At 31.8% G+C, this 16,412-nt stretch overlaps 2 protein-coding genes across 2 annotated transcripts; both read left to right on the top strand.

The window, feature by feature from the left end:
• The first annotated feature begins 2,079 nt into the window (after positions 1-2,079).
• Positions 2,080-2,800, top strand: LOC131602288 (uncharacterized). Its single transcript, XM_058874372.1, has one exon. It carries the CDS (start codon positions 2,093-2,095, stop codon positions 2,666-2,668), a length of 576 nt encoding a protein of 191 aa, XP_058730355.1. The 5' UTR covers positions 2,080-2,092; the 3' UTR covers positions 2,669-2,800.
• A 5,931-nt stretch (positions 2,801-8,731) lies between these two features.
• On the top strand, positions 8,732-14,171 carry LOC131630734 (galactokinase). The gene is made up of 13 exons (XM_058901486.1): positions 8,732-9,140; positions 9,258-9,436; positions 9,968-10,014; positions 10,186-10,280; positions 10,443-10,525; positions 10,882-10,950; positions 11,686-11,871; positions 12,253-12,387; positions 12,989-13,123; positions 13,256-13,326; positions 13,506-13,583; positions 13,703-13,844; positions 13,937-14,171. Exons 1-13 carry the CDS (start codon positions 8,978-8,980, stop codon positions 14,045-14,047), a joined length of 1,494 nt encoding a protein of 497 aa, XP_058757469.1. The 5' UTR covers positions 8,732-8,977; the 3' UTR covers positions 14,048-14,171.
• The last annotated feature ends 2,241 nt before the right edge of the window (positions 14,172-16,412 follow it).

The raw sequence follows: 16,412 nt of genomic DNA, 5'->3' as shown, positions 1-16,412 counted from the left end.
GTGTTCTTTGTTTCTGACTTGGAAAGAATTTGATTTTAAACCTTGAAACCCAATTCAAACTCTCATTCCTTGTGTTTCACGCACCTTCACATGTAGGCTACAAAAACACGTCAGGGTGAAAGCTAGCACCAAATTAGGAATACCATATTAAGTGATGCGTCCGCAAGCGCACAAAAATATTGAAGTAATATAAAATATTGTCGAACCAATAGAGACCAATGTCAATCTACTGTAATCTATTGTCTCTTTGTAAAGCTAAGGCTAATGAATGATACATTAAGGAGAAACTAATAACTAAAACTGAAATAAAATAAATATTAAGATGAATATAAGAAAAGCGAGACCGGAATGTGTATTCCACGTACCTCAGAGACTTTGTAACTCGTTAGCTTATAAAAATGTCAAAAACATATTTAGTAGAAAATATTAGCTTAAAGACTAAACTTCACATTCTCGTGGTTTTGAATAAAGTCACGCTCCTTAACCGTAGGATTTTGCTCTCGCTCGCCCACTTAAATTCAAAGAACGCGTTTTAAAAATTAAACAAGTTATAATTAATCCTAAAGCGCTCTCGTTGTGTTTAGGAATTAATGCCTAGTTTCTACTATCTGGTTCGGCCCCCACGCTCTCGACCACCAGATCATAACATGCTTCTCAATACATTACTTATATCTTACCATTAACTATCTTAATACTTTCGTAGCTAGAACCACTTATTTAAATTGTCAACAATATCTTCATATACTATGATTCAATCATTAATGCTAGAATATAAGTAAGTCTTCCAAGGGAAAATTCTTTTTTCTTAGTTGTCGTTTTTTCTATTTGGTTAAATAAACAAACGAAGTTGGGAACTCAACATAATTTACATTTTTGTTCTTTTTCATACATTTTGTTTGCCTTAAACCAAACCAAAAACATAGTATAAACATCTTCATTATTGGTAACAACATCTTTAATATTGCTATTATCTTAAAATTTAATTCATTGTTCATTCAAAAGATGTGTGTATAGCCTTTGAACTGGTGGCCATATTCGATGAATATCAAAAGAAAAAAATCCTCCAAAATCCTCACATAGTGACACATTCCTACAAATATAATATTATTTTATTGGCAAAATATCTTTTTTGGTCCCTTATGTTAACCTCGGGTTCATTTTAGTCCCTTAACTTTAAAAAGTGTCATATTGGTCCCTAACTCATCAAAAGGTATCATTTTAGTCCTTTTTGTCACATTAGCGAAGGAAAAACTCAAAAATCGGTCGCTAAATCAGTCGCTAATATAACAAAAATGACTAAAATGACACCTTTTGAAGAGTTAATGGACCAATATGACATTTTTTGAAGTTAAGAGACCAAAATGAACCTCGAGATTAATATAAGGGACCAAAAAGAGTATTTTGCCTATTTTATTTCATTGAATGGGCATTTTTTTCTAGAAGAATCGACACTATTCTCTAACTCAATATTAGCTCAATCAATACACTTACTCACATAATTAAACATATATTTGATGGAATTGGTTTATTTTAGTTTCAGTATTAAAGCGTTCTTCATACTTAAAGGAATTGTACTATAAGCAAAAACTCTCATATTATCCATCTTAACTTTTTTTTTAATAAACAAATCAAAATCTCTACATTGTTAAGACCAATTACTATCCTCATCAATGGTAGTTGTTGTTTTAGATTTTTTTTGGATAATTATTGGAACATTTATTCCTTTTAAGCATGGTGACTTATAGTTATAAGCTCCACATGAGCCATGTATCATATAATTTGCAACCACGACACCTAATTTATAAAATTGGCAACCACAACATCTAATTTTTTATACACTTTTGAATGAGGTAGGTCAGCCAATGAAATAATAAGATGTGCCAAAAATATGCATAAAGATATATAGCTAAATAAAAACTTATAACCATTTTTACCACAAAGACTTCACCCCATTGGCGAGCACAAAGGAAGACGTCAAGATATTTTTCTAAAAAAGGTACAAAAATTCAATGGTGTCATTCCATCATATAATACGTATTGTAGAAGTATCAAATCAATATAATTACTTTTTCATGTTCTTAAAAACAAACCCATGAATAAAATGAAGAAAACAAGTTCTCCAACAATAATTTTCCTTCATTTGTTCATATTAATCATATTGATTCCACCAATCCAATCCACTCTCTCACACACAAGTTTGCTAGAACAAATATGTCGTCAATCACCTCATTACCACCTATGTACAATAACTTTAAGATCATCAATTAATCATAGATCTAAAGAAGACATTGTTGGATTTGCTCGTTTAGCACTTAGAATTGTCAATGCCAATGCTACAATAACTATAGATCATATAAAAAAGGGTTATGTGCAAACCACTAGCCTAATGGAAAAAGAGGCTTTGAAAGATTGTCTTGCTTTATACAACATGATAGTTAATGTACATCTACTCGAGGCTCTAAATGCTCTTAACAAACGTGATTATAAGATTGTTAAGCAAAGAGCTTATGTAGCTGGTATACAAGCGGAGACATGTGATTACAAGTTCAAAAACTCAAGTAGGAAGCCTTTAAAGGATACCAACCGTTATGTGCAAAATCTATGCGCTATTATTATGTCTATTGTTAATAAATTGATTTTGACAAACCAACCAACTTCTAGTTATTAGAATTGTTATTTTTGTGCTTTTGTAATATGTGCATTTTTAGATTGTAAAGTCACGAGTCATATATAGGCCACTAAATTTTTATTTTTATTTTGGTTTCCTTTTTTATCCTTACAAACATGTTTAAACCTTTTAGAAAAAGATGTACATAATTCTTTTAAATTAATTGTTGAAGTTATTGTATAAATTGAAAAGTTATGCATATATATATATATATATATATATATATATATATATATATATATATATATATATATATATATATATATATATATATATATATATATATATATATAATGAATTACTTCTCTCAATCAGTAAGAATGTGGTTTCATAACATTCTTAATGTGGACAAAAGTTGTTTTCGCATGAGATGAATCTTCAAATAAAGTAGTAAATCAAAAGGGAAAAATAATAAACCATTTAATCTCCATTATTCTTTTAATGAATAAATAATCCAAATTAAACACAAGTCCATGATACACACTATGATTAAATGAAAATTGAGGGAAAACACCGAATGTACCAAATAGGTGAAGCGTCATTTCACTTTTTTTATTCAATAATACAACATATTCATTTCCATTTTTTGTTGTTGTTAAAATAGGGGTAATTATACTACATTTTAATAAGCGATACATCAGTTAAAGTAACAAAAAGATTAAAATGCTAGAGTTCCAACCAAACATTTATTTGAAAACACGCTTTTGAGGAACCATTTATCAATCATCTTCAAGCACTAATTATTCTTTATTCACACCAGTCTTTTATTTAAGGAGACTTTTCAATTGAATCACGTTCATATCTTTTTCTTCAACATCAATATATTATGGAAATTCATTTTTTAGACACTTCTTCAACCTCTTGCTTAGGAGACTTAACAAAGATAGACAAAGGTTTAGAGTGAGAAAATAGTAAAGAGCTTGAAAATTTTGTTGAAATAATTCTCTCATTTTCCATCTCCACCTACTTTAACATAATCGTTTGGTCTCTGATTTCTCGCATAAAGTTTTGTGTTATATGTCTGATACAATATTCATGTGAAGATGAATGGTATTTCTAGCCATATTTTGAGTTATTATAAGAACTCTTTACGGACTTCAAGCATCACCAGTTTCACCCTCAACCAATGCAAAAGCTATTGGAAATATGTTCTGAAACTCTGGTTACAGCAGACTCAGATGTCATATATGGATGTCTTGACATTTGATCTGACATTATAAAAACAGACAAGGTAGGAATACAAATAACAGTGCAGGAAAGTAATAAAAAAATCATATATCATAATTGGTTTAATGTATATCATAAAGCCAAATTCTTTAATAGTATATTGATTATTGCAATTTTGTTTCTGATCAAATATCAGTTAGATTGATGGAAAGTTTCAGTTTTAAAGAGTTAAAAATCAGATACGTCATGTCACAATGATTAATAGAGAAATTGTTGTAGTATGCTACCGAAAATATCCGTCAATCCTGTTCATTTTTCACACTCACCCAATATCTCTCACTCTTACTCAATATATCAATCCTTTTCAGTTTTACAACAATTTCTCCAATGTTTTTTGGAAGGGTTCAAAATATATAGGAAGACTAGAAAATATCATTGTGTTAGTAACTTTCATTAGTTAAATATGTAATATTTAAGGTTTCATTATTATTTGTGAAATGCATATTAAATTTGTATTGTTTATTGAATGCATATTAAATGTGTATTATTTGTTAAATGCGTATTAAATATCTATTATTTTAAGTTACATTTTTATTTGTCTTGATTGTTACATTTTTATTTATAAATATGTATAATGTATTGTTAATCTTGATTATTATTGCGTATTTATATTTCAGCAACATCACGAGTATAATTTTATAACAATAAATCATAAGAAATTAGAACCTCATATTTCTATATTACCTTATTTGGTAATCGTCAGTTTCACAAAAGTAATCAGAGTTAATGACATTATAGTTGAATCAAGCTTTATATTAGCATTACTAGAGCGATGAAGACTCGAAACACGTACATTCTATTTTCCAACCGATGAATGTACTATTACGTTGCCAAAATGTAAGTATGCTTTTGGGTATTTGCATTAATGATAAAGTTGTCAATGGTTCTACCAAAATGAGTAATGATGATTGAATCAATCTTTTGGGTCATGAATCACCAACCAATCAAACAAAAGGGAAGGTGTGTAAAGACGACATGCCTAAAAAAATTATTAGTAAAAGAGAATGAGTTATCAGAAACTTCAATTGTAGATGAAATAATGTTCCATGCTAAGATTTACATCGTGATCCATCTCGACTAACCATTACTTCCTGACAAGTCCAGTAGTATTGTACATTCTCTATAGATACCACTCGTTCTAGATTTTAAAAAATGTGGTGAGTATAGTTGGGGATCAGCTATTTTGGCATTCCTATTTCAGAAGATGTGTAAAGCTGTTGACTGTGATGTAGAAGGAATGAGAGGATGTGTTATGTTGCTCCAAGCAAGGGGGTTTACACAAATGCCATTTTTTAGCCTAATTAGTCCAACGCTACTTACTCATCCATATATGCTTCATGGTAAATTTTTCTTTCTTATTTTTTACTACATTGTATAAAATTTTGTTTTAAAAAAGTGGTTACATTAATTTTATTTTTCACTTATTTACATATGGGGTGCCAAAAACATGAACTACACCAATAACCTTTGCCATTATCAAGTTGGTTATCAGTATTTGATAGATCACATACAATCAAATGATGCAATATATCTTTCTTTCACTATTTATCTATAAAGTATTAAAATCAATTTGGTGTCAGCTGACTATGACGATAACTTGCTTTGAAATGCAACGACACCTATCATACGTGTTCAAATAGTTGAAATGCATCATTAAGATAGGATGAAACTGCAATTCAGGTACCATCAAGATATCCCCCACCCCTAGATGCCTAAAAGAACATCATAACATGACTATGCAAGAGTCACAAAATTATGCTTATATCGTATTATATAAAAAAAACATTGCAAGTGGAAGAACTGACACCAAATGTGCTTGAAGGGAAACACATTTAATGGAGAATTGAGTCCAACTCACGAATATAAATCTTGGTTTCAATCACTTCCATATACATACATATTAAGCAATCATCTTCTTAGTGACCCTCGTCTTCATGGTTCTACCTCACACACGTCGACTTCATCACAACCTACACTCCCTAACATCCATGCCCAAAACACTTACAACAAACCACATACACAACCCTCTACATCCAACAGTAACCCACAGTCATGCCAAACAAACCAAAACACACAACAATAACCATAATACACCCATCAATTCCAACAACAAACACAATACATCTCATCCCAACAAACTAACCACCCATACCAAACACAAAGACAAAAACTTACAAATTTTACATATTACACACCCCAACAACAAACACGTACACTACACATATCAAACTTGCCAACAACCACCAGATTTTCGTCTATCCCTAGATTACACAACAATCCCTCGCCCAAACTTTGATTATTTCAACCCGCAACATAATGCCCAAAACACATCATACTTTCAACAACCATCAACCTCTAAGGTACCATAATGTTACATGACATCAATAGACATTTCCGACCCAAGCGCGTACACACAAATGTCTACAGATTTTCCATTAAATATGGTTTTCGAGAATTTCAATCCATTCGAACTTATATCCACCCAACTCCTAATTTTTAATACATCTTCCATTCATCATACAACTTAGGCCCCTCCTTCACAACCGTTTGGTTGTGGTTTTTGTGTCCCAATTCATACACAATATGGAATCAGTAGTTACTATAATAACGAAGATGAAGAACATCAAAAGAAGAAATTAATTAATTTAATTATATATTTCTCATTTTTCATATTATATTGTAATATTTACTATTATATTTATATTTCAATTTCCCTAGCCTATTTAAATTAAATCTCATTAAATTTATTTATTATTTGTTATTAAATTTATTATTTTTAATTAATTTTTAACAATATATATTTTTTAATTAATTTTATTAATTAATAAAATTTCACAAAAATCAAAGACTCCCATTATTTTTTCTAATATTAAAATATTTATTACTAAAATAATTAAAATGAAAAATTAAATTAAAGTTTATTCTCACTTCCAAAAATTTTAAAAACATTTATTATTTAATTATTTATAAGAATTTTGCATTGATTTGAAAAACTTAAATAATACAAATGTAGAAGAAATTTTTTCCATCAATATATATTTTTATATGATTTAAATAAACAACCACCATTTCATTTAATTTAGGGTTAAATATATTAAGCCCCCTGCCTGTATAGCGTGTTTTGATTTGGGTCCTCAGAAGTTTTTTTTTTACTAAAGGTCCTTTATAAAACATAAATCATGGATTTACCACACCCTTTTATCCTATTTGCTGACTGGACTTTGACTTAATTGATGATGTGGCAAAAGTGAACATTCATTATCACTACAAAGTGACCCGGATCCGTCCTTTTCTAACCACAAACTGGGTTTATGAAACCCTAAAGAAATAATAGAGGCAGCACCTCTTTCTCCTTCCTCTCTTTCACGATAGCTTCTGAAAAAAATAGAGAGGAACAACAACAACTCGGCCCTCATCTCCCTCAATTTCTCTCGGTTAATCAACAACAAAGAAGTTCACGGTTTACTTGCTCAGTGAACAACACAAATGCTCTCTCTTTTGTCGTGAACAACAACGATAACCTCTCTCTCGGCCGCCTACAACAACAAAGACGACGGCCTCACTCGATTCTTCTCTCTCAGGTTGAACAACAATAGAAACATCATCATTCGATTTCTCTCCTTGCTCTCAATGAAATTCAGCCATGGCCTTTTTCAGAGACCAAACGAAAAAACAAAAAGAAGAAGATAAAGCATGTTTGGTTTTCACTATGGAAGATGACTCTATGTTTCATGTTTGTAAATTATCAACCTATGTTAATTAATTTCAATTTTTATCACAAAAAACCCAAGCTTAAATTAAATGGTGTTTAGGCAAGGATTTATGCAATTTGAGAGGGGTTGATGATCAACAAATTGTAAAGGACCTGATAGCATCAAAAAATTTGAGAGGGGTTGCGAATTCGACCCTGTTTCCCTCTGTTCTTGCTTCTGATTCTATTACTTCTAGAAATCCTGCAAGTTATTATTGCGATTGGTTTACCGCGAATTGTTACCGCTACTGCTTTGATTTCACAACTGTTGCAAATTGTTGCTGTTGTTTTGATTGCACAATTGCTTCTGCAGATTTGATGAAAGTTGAATGATGAAGATGATCGACGCGTCGATTCTGTTTGATGCTGCAGCTTTATGAACTTTGTTGCACGTCGAAGATTGGTAAGCCCTTCTTTCCTTCCCTTTATGCTTGCTGTAATTTCATTAGCTTTGTTGAATCAAAACTGTTGATGCTGTATGTTTTGATTCTTTGTGCTTCTCTCTTTTGAATTGTTGTTAGTTGTCGAAGACACAACTTGTTGCTAACAACTTTGAAATTTTGAATCTTTGTTGTAGGCTCCTCTTGACGAAGATGATGCTACTTCTCCCTTTTGCCACATCATCAATTAACTTAAAGCCCAGTCAGCAAATAGGATAAAAGGATGTGGTAAATCCAGGATTTATATTTTATAAGGGGCCTTTAATTAAAAAAAACTTAAAGACCCGAATCAAAATTCGCTATAATGGGAGAAAGACTTAATATATTTAACCCTTTAATTTAATAGAAAAAAAGCTTAATTGCAATTTTCGTCCCCCTATTTTGCTTTTTTTCTGCAAAATTAGTCCCTATTCCTACTTCTTTTTCAATAGAAAACTCAAAAGGGACCAATATCGTGGTTTTAAAAATGGGGGACTAAAATCGAAAAAAACACAAAATAGAGGGACCAAAGTTACAATTAAGCCTAAAAAAAAATGCTTTGTCATTGAAATGGAGCTGAAAAAGATGCCGGATTTTGTTTATTTTTGTCATTGAAATGGAGCTGAAAAAGAGGAGAGGAGTATCAGAAATAAAATTCACGTGAGCATTGTCATTGCCACGTAACTCATCTTCACCGTTTACATTCAAATCACCACCGAAAACATTCAGTCATTATTAACATATCCTAATAATATCCATTCTCTCCTAAAATTTATGCAAAAATTATCACAAATTCCGAAAAATATTCATATAAATTAGAAACCTCTTTCTCATACATTTCCAAAAACACCAAAGAAATTTCGAAACTGAAATCCTGAAAATATCGTAAATCGGGACACAAAGGAAGCAATAATGGCGAAGCACGAAGAACTTCCGATCCCGATTTACGATAACCTAGAACCCGTCTACGGCGGAGGTTCGTCGCTCGAAGAAGCTCAGCTCCGTTTCGATACTCTCAAATCGAAATTCGTTGAAATCTTCGGCCACGCTCCGCAGCTCTTCGCTCGCTCACCTGGTTCGATTCTTATAATTGAACCTGATCATTGACTTTTCATGAAAAGATGATTATTCGGTTGATTTGTGATTTTTTTTATGGAATTGGTTGATTATTGTTTGTGATTTTGGTGTTTAGGGAGAGTGAACTTGATTGGGGAACATATTGATTATGAAGGATATTCGGTGTTGCCTATGGCGATTCGTCAAGATACGATTGTCGCAATTAGGATAAATAAATCAGAAAAGGTTCTTAGAATCGCGAATGTCAATGATCAGAAGTATTCCATTTGTACTTATCCTGCTGATCCTCTTCAGGTCCGCTCTCATATTCTCTTTTTCTCTGAATTTTTAAAATAGCTCTGTAGCACCCGCACCTCTGAAAAACCTCTGAAAAAGACTCCGTATCGGTTAATTTATTTATTTTTAAATTAAACATATTTTATAAATATTCCAAAGAACTCTAATTATTTACCAAACATATAGAGAGGAAAAAAATTCCTGGTAATAATGTTCCCGGAATAATATTCTCAGGATTATAAATCCTTTAAACAAACACACTCTATATTTTGTTTTTTTATGTAGTTTGAGCATGTTTTTAGTCTAAAGATTTTTATTCAATTTTAATCCTTATTTTTAGTAGTATTTACAAAAAATTGTACTTTTAGTCCCTGCTTTTAGTCCATGTAAAAACAAAATAAGACTAAAATTGAACAGACTTTATATAGGGACTAAACAAAATAAAACATAGTGTTTAACTTCAATAAATGTTACTAAAATTGCTCCTAAGGATGTATTTTGGTGTTATTTATGATTCAAATTGTCAAATGATATTGTGTTTTTGAGCAGGAATTGGACTTGAAAGATCACAAATGGGGCCATTATTTTATATGTGGGTGAGTTAACTTCGTAGTGTTATGTGATTTATTTACTATTTATAGAGTGAAATGCAAAATGATATGATATAATATATGAATGAAGCAGAAGAGCAATCAAGTCAGTTGGTAAATGAGAAAATTATGTGGCATTTTTTTGGATTCAGTGTTAAATGATAGTGTTTTTTGTAGGTATAAAGGTTTCCATGACTATGCAAAATTGAAAGGAGTGGATGTTGGTAAACCGGTTGGACTTGATGTTGTTGTTGATGGGACCGTGCCAACAGGTGTGTTTGTGTTAATTTGTTTTCAATTAATTTTTTCTACCTAGGGTTTTCAAATTTACATAGTGAGTTGTTGACCTTTTTATTTGTTCAGTTAAAGATGATGGACTCATGACTTTTGTTTTTTGTTTGGGTTATATTAAGAAAATCTTTTTTTTTTTTCAGGTTCGGGACTGTCAAGCTCAGCGGCATTTGTTTGCTCTTCTACGATTGCTATTATGGCAGCTTTTGATGTGAACTTCCCAAAGGTATGTGATGGGTATCTAATTGTTAGTTAAGTTGTTACTTATTAGTTAAGTGGTTGGTTGTTTAGTTAACGAGTAGTTAGTAGTTTGTCGAAAGGTAGTTAGGTCAAATTGATGTTTTGTAAATCCTTATACCTCCATGATTTATTTATTATCATGGTTTTTAGTTTTATTCTGTTTACTTGAACAAGCTAAAACTCTTCAGTTTTATTTGAATAGCTTTTGTTTTTAGAAATCAGATATCACTAGGAAGCTTTCATTGAAAGCTTGTCTTTGTTTTTGAAAATACTTTTGGTTGTTTATTTAGTAGTTACTCTTTTATTTTGTTTCTAACATTGATTATCATATATTGTTGACAGAAAGAAATTGCACAAGTTACATGTGATTGTGAACGCCATATTGGGACGCAATCTGGTGGGATGGATCAGGTTGGGCACATCTTTCAGTACAGATATTTTATATTAATTTTAATGTGAAAGTCTCCAACTGTCCAATTTGTATTGTATCTTCTTCCAAATCACCTTTCATTAGAAGCATTGCAGCTTCTTGATGATTGACACTGATTGGTTAATGATGTTTGTGACCAAAACTTAAATTAGTGTCACGGACGACCTATCTGTACACGGGCTTGTATTTCCTCGTTTAGTATTGAAAATAGTTAACAATATTCTACCGTCTCTTATTTGGTTTCACTTTATATTTCTATGAAATATGACTTTTGAAACACAAGCTCCTACAATACTGTGTTTCAAATGAGAGGTTTTCTAGGTTGGAAGTGATTCAAACTGTTTTATTAATTTACTTAGTTTCTGTGACTTTGGCCTCAAGTTTAGAATGATAGTCAGTTCAGTGCGGAAGTCTTCTGAATTAGGAAGCAGTTAGAAAAATAATTATTTAAACTTATAGTTTAAACACTAGTGTAAGTGTTTGGAAAAGTTTATGAAAAGAGCTTTTGATATGCCCATAGGCTGATTTTAGCAATTCCATACAACGCTCTTTCTCAGTATACCATAGAAAAACAGGTTATAGAAAACTTATTTAAAGGTTCTATCATTCCCTCTTCAATATGCATAAATGCCATCTTTTTATTGTTCTTCTTGGGTCCTTCTGACATTACCTGGTTTTACATTTTTTCTTCTTCTTCTTCTTATTTTATCCGACAGGCAATCTCTGTCATGGCCAAGACTGGATTTGCAGAACTGATTGATTTCAACCCAATTCGTGCAACAGATGTGCAACTTCCTGCTGGCGGGACTTTCGTGATAGCACATTCTTTGGCGGAGTCTCAGAAGGCTGTTACTGCTGCTACAAATTATAATAACAGGGTTGTTGAATGTCGTTTAGCTGCCGTAAGTGCATTTTAAGCTTATTATGATTATGATTAGCTGTTGTACTCACTCCTTATATACATACTAATAAGTATTCTGGAGGACAGCATTTATATCAGTCCACTATTTAGCCTGTCAGTACAATATTATTTTCTTTCCTTGGCACAAAGGAAGAACAATGATTGAAACCCATGACTTGTTAGTTATCAAAACCATTCACCACTAATCCAGTGTTGAATAAAACCAAAGTCTGTTCAGTTCAGATACTTTTGGTCATTACATGTTGTAGTTGATCATTGTTTACATGGGCATGCGCGCAAACATAAAAAGCTAATTTGTTTATCCTTTTATTATTAATTTATATTTAATAACACTCAAGTACTATATTATGATATTTCCCAGATTGTGCTCGGCATAAAGCTAGGAATGAAACCAACTGAGGCAATATCAAAAGTGAAAACACTGTCCGATGTTGAAGGGTTGTGTGTATCATTTGCTGGTACTAAAAAGTCATCTGATCCTATACTTGCTGTTAAGGTAATTTAACCTGTATGATACCATCCTTAAAATTATCTTTATGAAACTATTTTTTTACTCTTTTAATTTTATACCAACATTTTATTACAAATTGTGAGAATTTAATTTACATTTTATGTTTTTTACATTCACAATCTTTCTAAACCTTTTCTTGTTTATAGAAACAAAATGATATTTTGGCATCAAATTCCGCAACAGATTATATGGTTAACACAATACAATATATGGTTAGTGCGGTTCAGTTGATGGTTAATAAATATAAAAATGTGTTGCAGCTCGATAACCATATACTTAACACAATAAATTATGATATTTAATATCATTAGTCCCAATTTCAAGTGTATATTTAAATACAAGTTGTGATTAATGAATATCATAGATATTTGAATATCCTGAAAATCATGTATTTACAAACATCCTTTTGATGATTGGAAAATTAATTGTGTTTGGTTCATGGTTCACGAGTTACAACACCTTACATTCATTAACCATCAACTAATCTACGTTAACCACATATTGGAACTGTGCTAACCATCTAATTTGATGTCAAGTTTTTTGTCCTAATGACATAACTCTTACAAATATGTTCTTTCTGGTACAGGAATATTTGAAAGAAGAACCATATACAGCCGAACAAATTGAAAAAATTACTGGGGAAAAGCTGACATCATTTTTGAATATTAATGCATCTTACTTGGATGTCATAAAAGCTGCAAAGCAATACAAGTTACATCAGGTTCGTTCTTCCAATCCTCATTACTGAAGATTTCATCAGGTTTTTGAGTTTCACCATTGGCAACATACCATTACAATTGGTTTTAACTACTAATGCACATGCGTTATTCTTTAATTTGACACATGTTTCTAGAGAGCTGCTCATGTGTATTCAGAAGCCAAGAGGGTATATGCTTTCAAGGATGTTGTATCATCAAATCTAAGGTACGTCTATAATGTAAATTGGAAGAGGAAGTGTCTCGGGTTTCTTCCAACAGTCTTCCACATAACATGGATGAAAGAGCTAGCGGATATTTTCTCTCTAGTCTCATTAGTTTTCATAATTTGTGATTCTTTTGTACTTCAATTATGCTTTTTGCATTTTAACATCCCAATATTTTCAGCGATGAGGAGAAACTAAAGAAACTTGGTGATCTTATGAACGAGAGTCATTATAGCTGCAGTAATTTATATGAATGCAGGTATTGGCATACAATATTATTTATTTTCATTGGAAATATGTATGCATTGTCAATTATTAAATTCTCTCTAGAAGGATGCATAAACACAATTACTTTTGTTTTTATAATTTTGAAATCAGCTGTCCGGAGTTGGAAGAACTTACAAAGATTTCTCGCGACAATGGTGCTTTTGGGGCAAGGCTTACTGGAGCCGGATGGGGTGGTTGTGCCGTTGCTTTGGTGAAAGAGAGCATAGTCCCACAATTCATCCTTAATTTGAAGGTTTGTGAATCATATACCATGTACTTAACAACCTTAAACACTGGAAATCTGTAATTAGTATGTTGTTATTGATTGATTCCATATCATTGCAGGAACATTATTACCAACGTAGAATAGAAAAGGGCGTCATTAAGAAGAATGATCTTGGTCTTTATGTATTTGCTTCCAAGCCATCAAGTGGTTCTGCTATCTTCAAGTTTTAGAATATTTCCTACACCCACTTCCTTGTTGATATTCGTGTTCTTTTAAGGACCTTAACTTATAAGGTTGAACCAAACACAATTTCTGGTGGATTAATAAGATAATGTATTTTATTTTTATCGTTAAGTTGTTATTTTAAGGGAATTCTTAACACGTCCTGAGTGGTTGAAAAATATCTTATGAAAATCTGAAAATGTCCTTCAGATTTTAGAAATTTTAGAAATGAATTTTTGGACACACCAAAAATACACTAAATTTATGTAAGTGAACCACACATTCGTTTTGTAAAAAAAATTTAATCTAAAAATGTATATCCTAAAATACATTTTGGTTCTAACTCAATTGTCACACTGCACGAACAATGCATCAAAGCAACATATTGTGGATGTAAATATTTTTTGAGAATTTCTTTTTACAACCCTTAATCTTTTTAGGGCCTCTGGCGAAATTATAGTGTTGCCTCTTTAATTCGGAGATACATCTTCGAACGCATCACATTTTATTTTTTTAGGAGTGTTTTCGGAGATGTATCTTTAAATTCACTCATCAGTGAATTTCAGATGTACATCTCTGAAATAATCACTGAATCAAATTTTAACAAAATTTAAAAACCATAGATATTACTGGAAATTTAACATAGATAGTCGAAATTACATGTTGAAGCAGACATATCGGCACACAACAAAAGATTTGAAAATATTACTCCGGGATTTATCGTGTCTACAGAGATGGTGAGAATGTCATTCAACAGTTTATATGGTTTCGAACTCGGGTTTGAATGAATAAAAGTGTAAAAACAGAAAAGTAAATATTAACACAAAAGAACTCATTTTTCGGAAAGAGAAGATTTATCAAGCATGGCATATAATCTACTTGTCACAAACTTAAACTTATCGACCAATTATACTCAACCTACGATACTCGTCTATGTTATCACATATCTCTCACATTAGTGTCCATCTCTAGAGCACCTACAAGATCAACTCACAACCAAGGTTATCTCTAACGCAAAGTCGCGTCGGCAATCTCTCGGGCGCCGCTCAAACACGAAAGCATTAAGTACAGATACCCACCATGAATGTTAGCTCTAAATCTATCTCTAGAGTTCAGAAACTAACAGATAATCATCCAAGATAAGGATTCAAGAAGTTTATCTTTAAAGCAACCCAAATCCCGAGCACAGAGCAAAAATCTAAGACAACAATCAACACAGATTTGTAAAGCAAGTTTTATATAATGCCATGGACGATAAATATACATGAGTTCAAAGTAAATACATACACAAAACCCAACTATAAGAGAAAACACAAAGAGAAAGAGAAATGAATCGAAAATCTCCCAATTTGTCAGTTCCGTTCGACGATCAATCCACCTCCAATCATCCAAATGCAAGTTCCATAGTTGTTTTTTAACCTAATCTAACCTAAGAATGAGAGTTTGATGAGTTGGGAACAAATACCCCAAAACATAACCTAAAAAATGTGATTTTTGCCCCTTTTAACGAGTTGTTGTCCCAGGCAATCTTGCTAAGTGAGCTTAGCCCGCTAAGCGGTAGCAGAAAAAACGAAATTTTGTTTTCGCCATAACTTGAGAATAGTAACTCCGAATTGCGCTCGAAGCTTTGGAAAGCTTATTCAATGCTCTATCTAACTATGACTAAATGGAAACCAAATTGATGTTTTTTTATCATCCTTATTTTGAGCCTTATTCTTTGATGAATTGGTAAAATTTGCATTCTTGAAGCTTAACCTTTGACCTTTATTACTCAATGCTCCAAATATGCATGAATACCTACAAAATGAATGGAAAACTATTAATTGGTACACAAATGAATAAAAAACACAAGTATGTGTTGCACCCCAATTTTTGACCTATGAGATCCCATCATTTTCTAAGTGTTATGATCATTATTGTTATACCCCAAAATTTGCCTGCGTTTTTTTAAAAAAAAAAGAGAGAAATCAACAGACTTCTATCTAAAAATTTGGAGTTTTATACAATCTTGGATTTTTATTTCATAAATATCCTGATTTTATAAATACTCAATTTTTAGAATTTTTTATACAGTATTTTGGTTCGCTGTTAAATTTATTCTTACATAAACGCCAAATACTGTTTATCACTTCATACACTGTTTATTTGAGATTTATTTTCAGATAAATAATGCTGACGCAGTTGGTACAGAATTAAAATTTGCAGGCGCGGAGTCCGGGTTTCAGATTATACTGGAGAACGAGTTTTTGAGACCTCAAATGGATTTCATGGATCTCCATATGTCTCAAAATACCACCAGACAAATTTTCAAACTTCGATTCGCTCAGACGCACAGTCAACAGCTCAAACAGTCAACAGACGACCAGTTTGACC

Source organism: Vicia villosa, linkage group LG1, assembly GCF_029867415.1.
Source record: "Vicia villosa cultivar HV-30 ecotype Madison, WI linkage group LG1, Vvil1.0, whole genome shotgun sequence".
Taxonomy (NCBI): Eukaryota; Viridiplantae; Streptophyta; class Magnoliopsida; order Fabales; family Fabaceae; genus Vicia; species Vicia villosa.
This window is presented reverse-complemented; position numbering and strand designations above follow the sequence as displayed.

Bases quoted from the DNA above. Each gene is read 5' to 3' on its own strand.
- LOC131602288 (XM_058874372.1), top strand. From the start codon at position 2,093: ATGAATAAAATGAAGAAAACAAGTTCTCCAACAATAATTTTCCTTCAT.
- LOC131630734 (XM_058901486.1), top strand. From the start codon at position 8,978: ATGGCGAAGCACGAAGAACTTCCGATCCCGATTTACGATAACCTAGAA. The intron at 10,951-11,685 runs GTTGGGCACATC...TTTATCCGACAG, and splicing joins AATCTGGTGGGATGGATCAG to GCAATCTCTGTCATGGCCAA. The intron at 11,872-12,252 runs GTAAGTGCATTT...GATATTTCCCAG, and splicing joins TTGAATGTCGTTTAGCTGCC to ATTGTGCTCGGCATAAAGCT.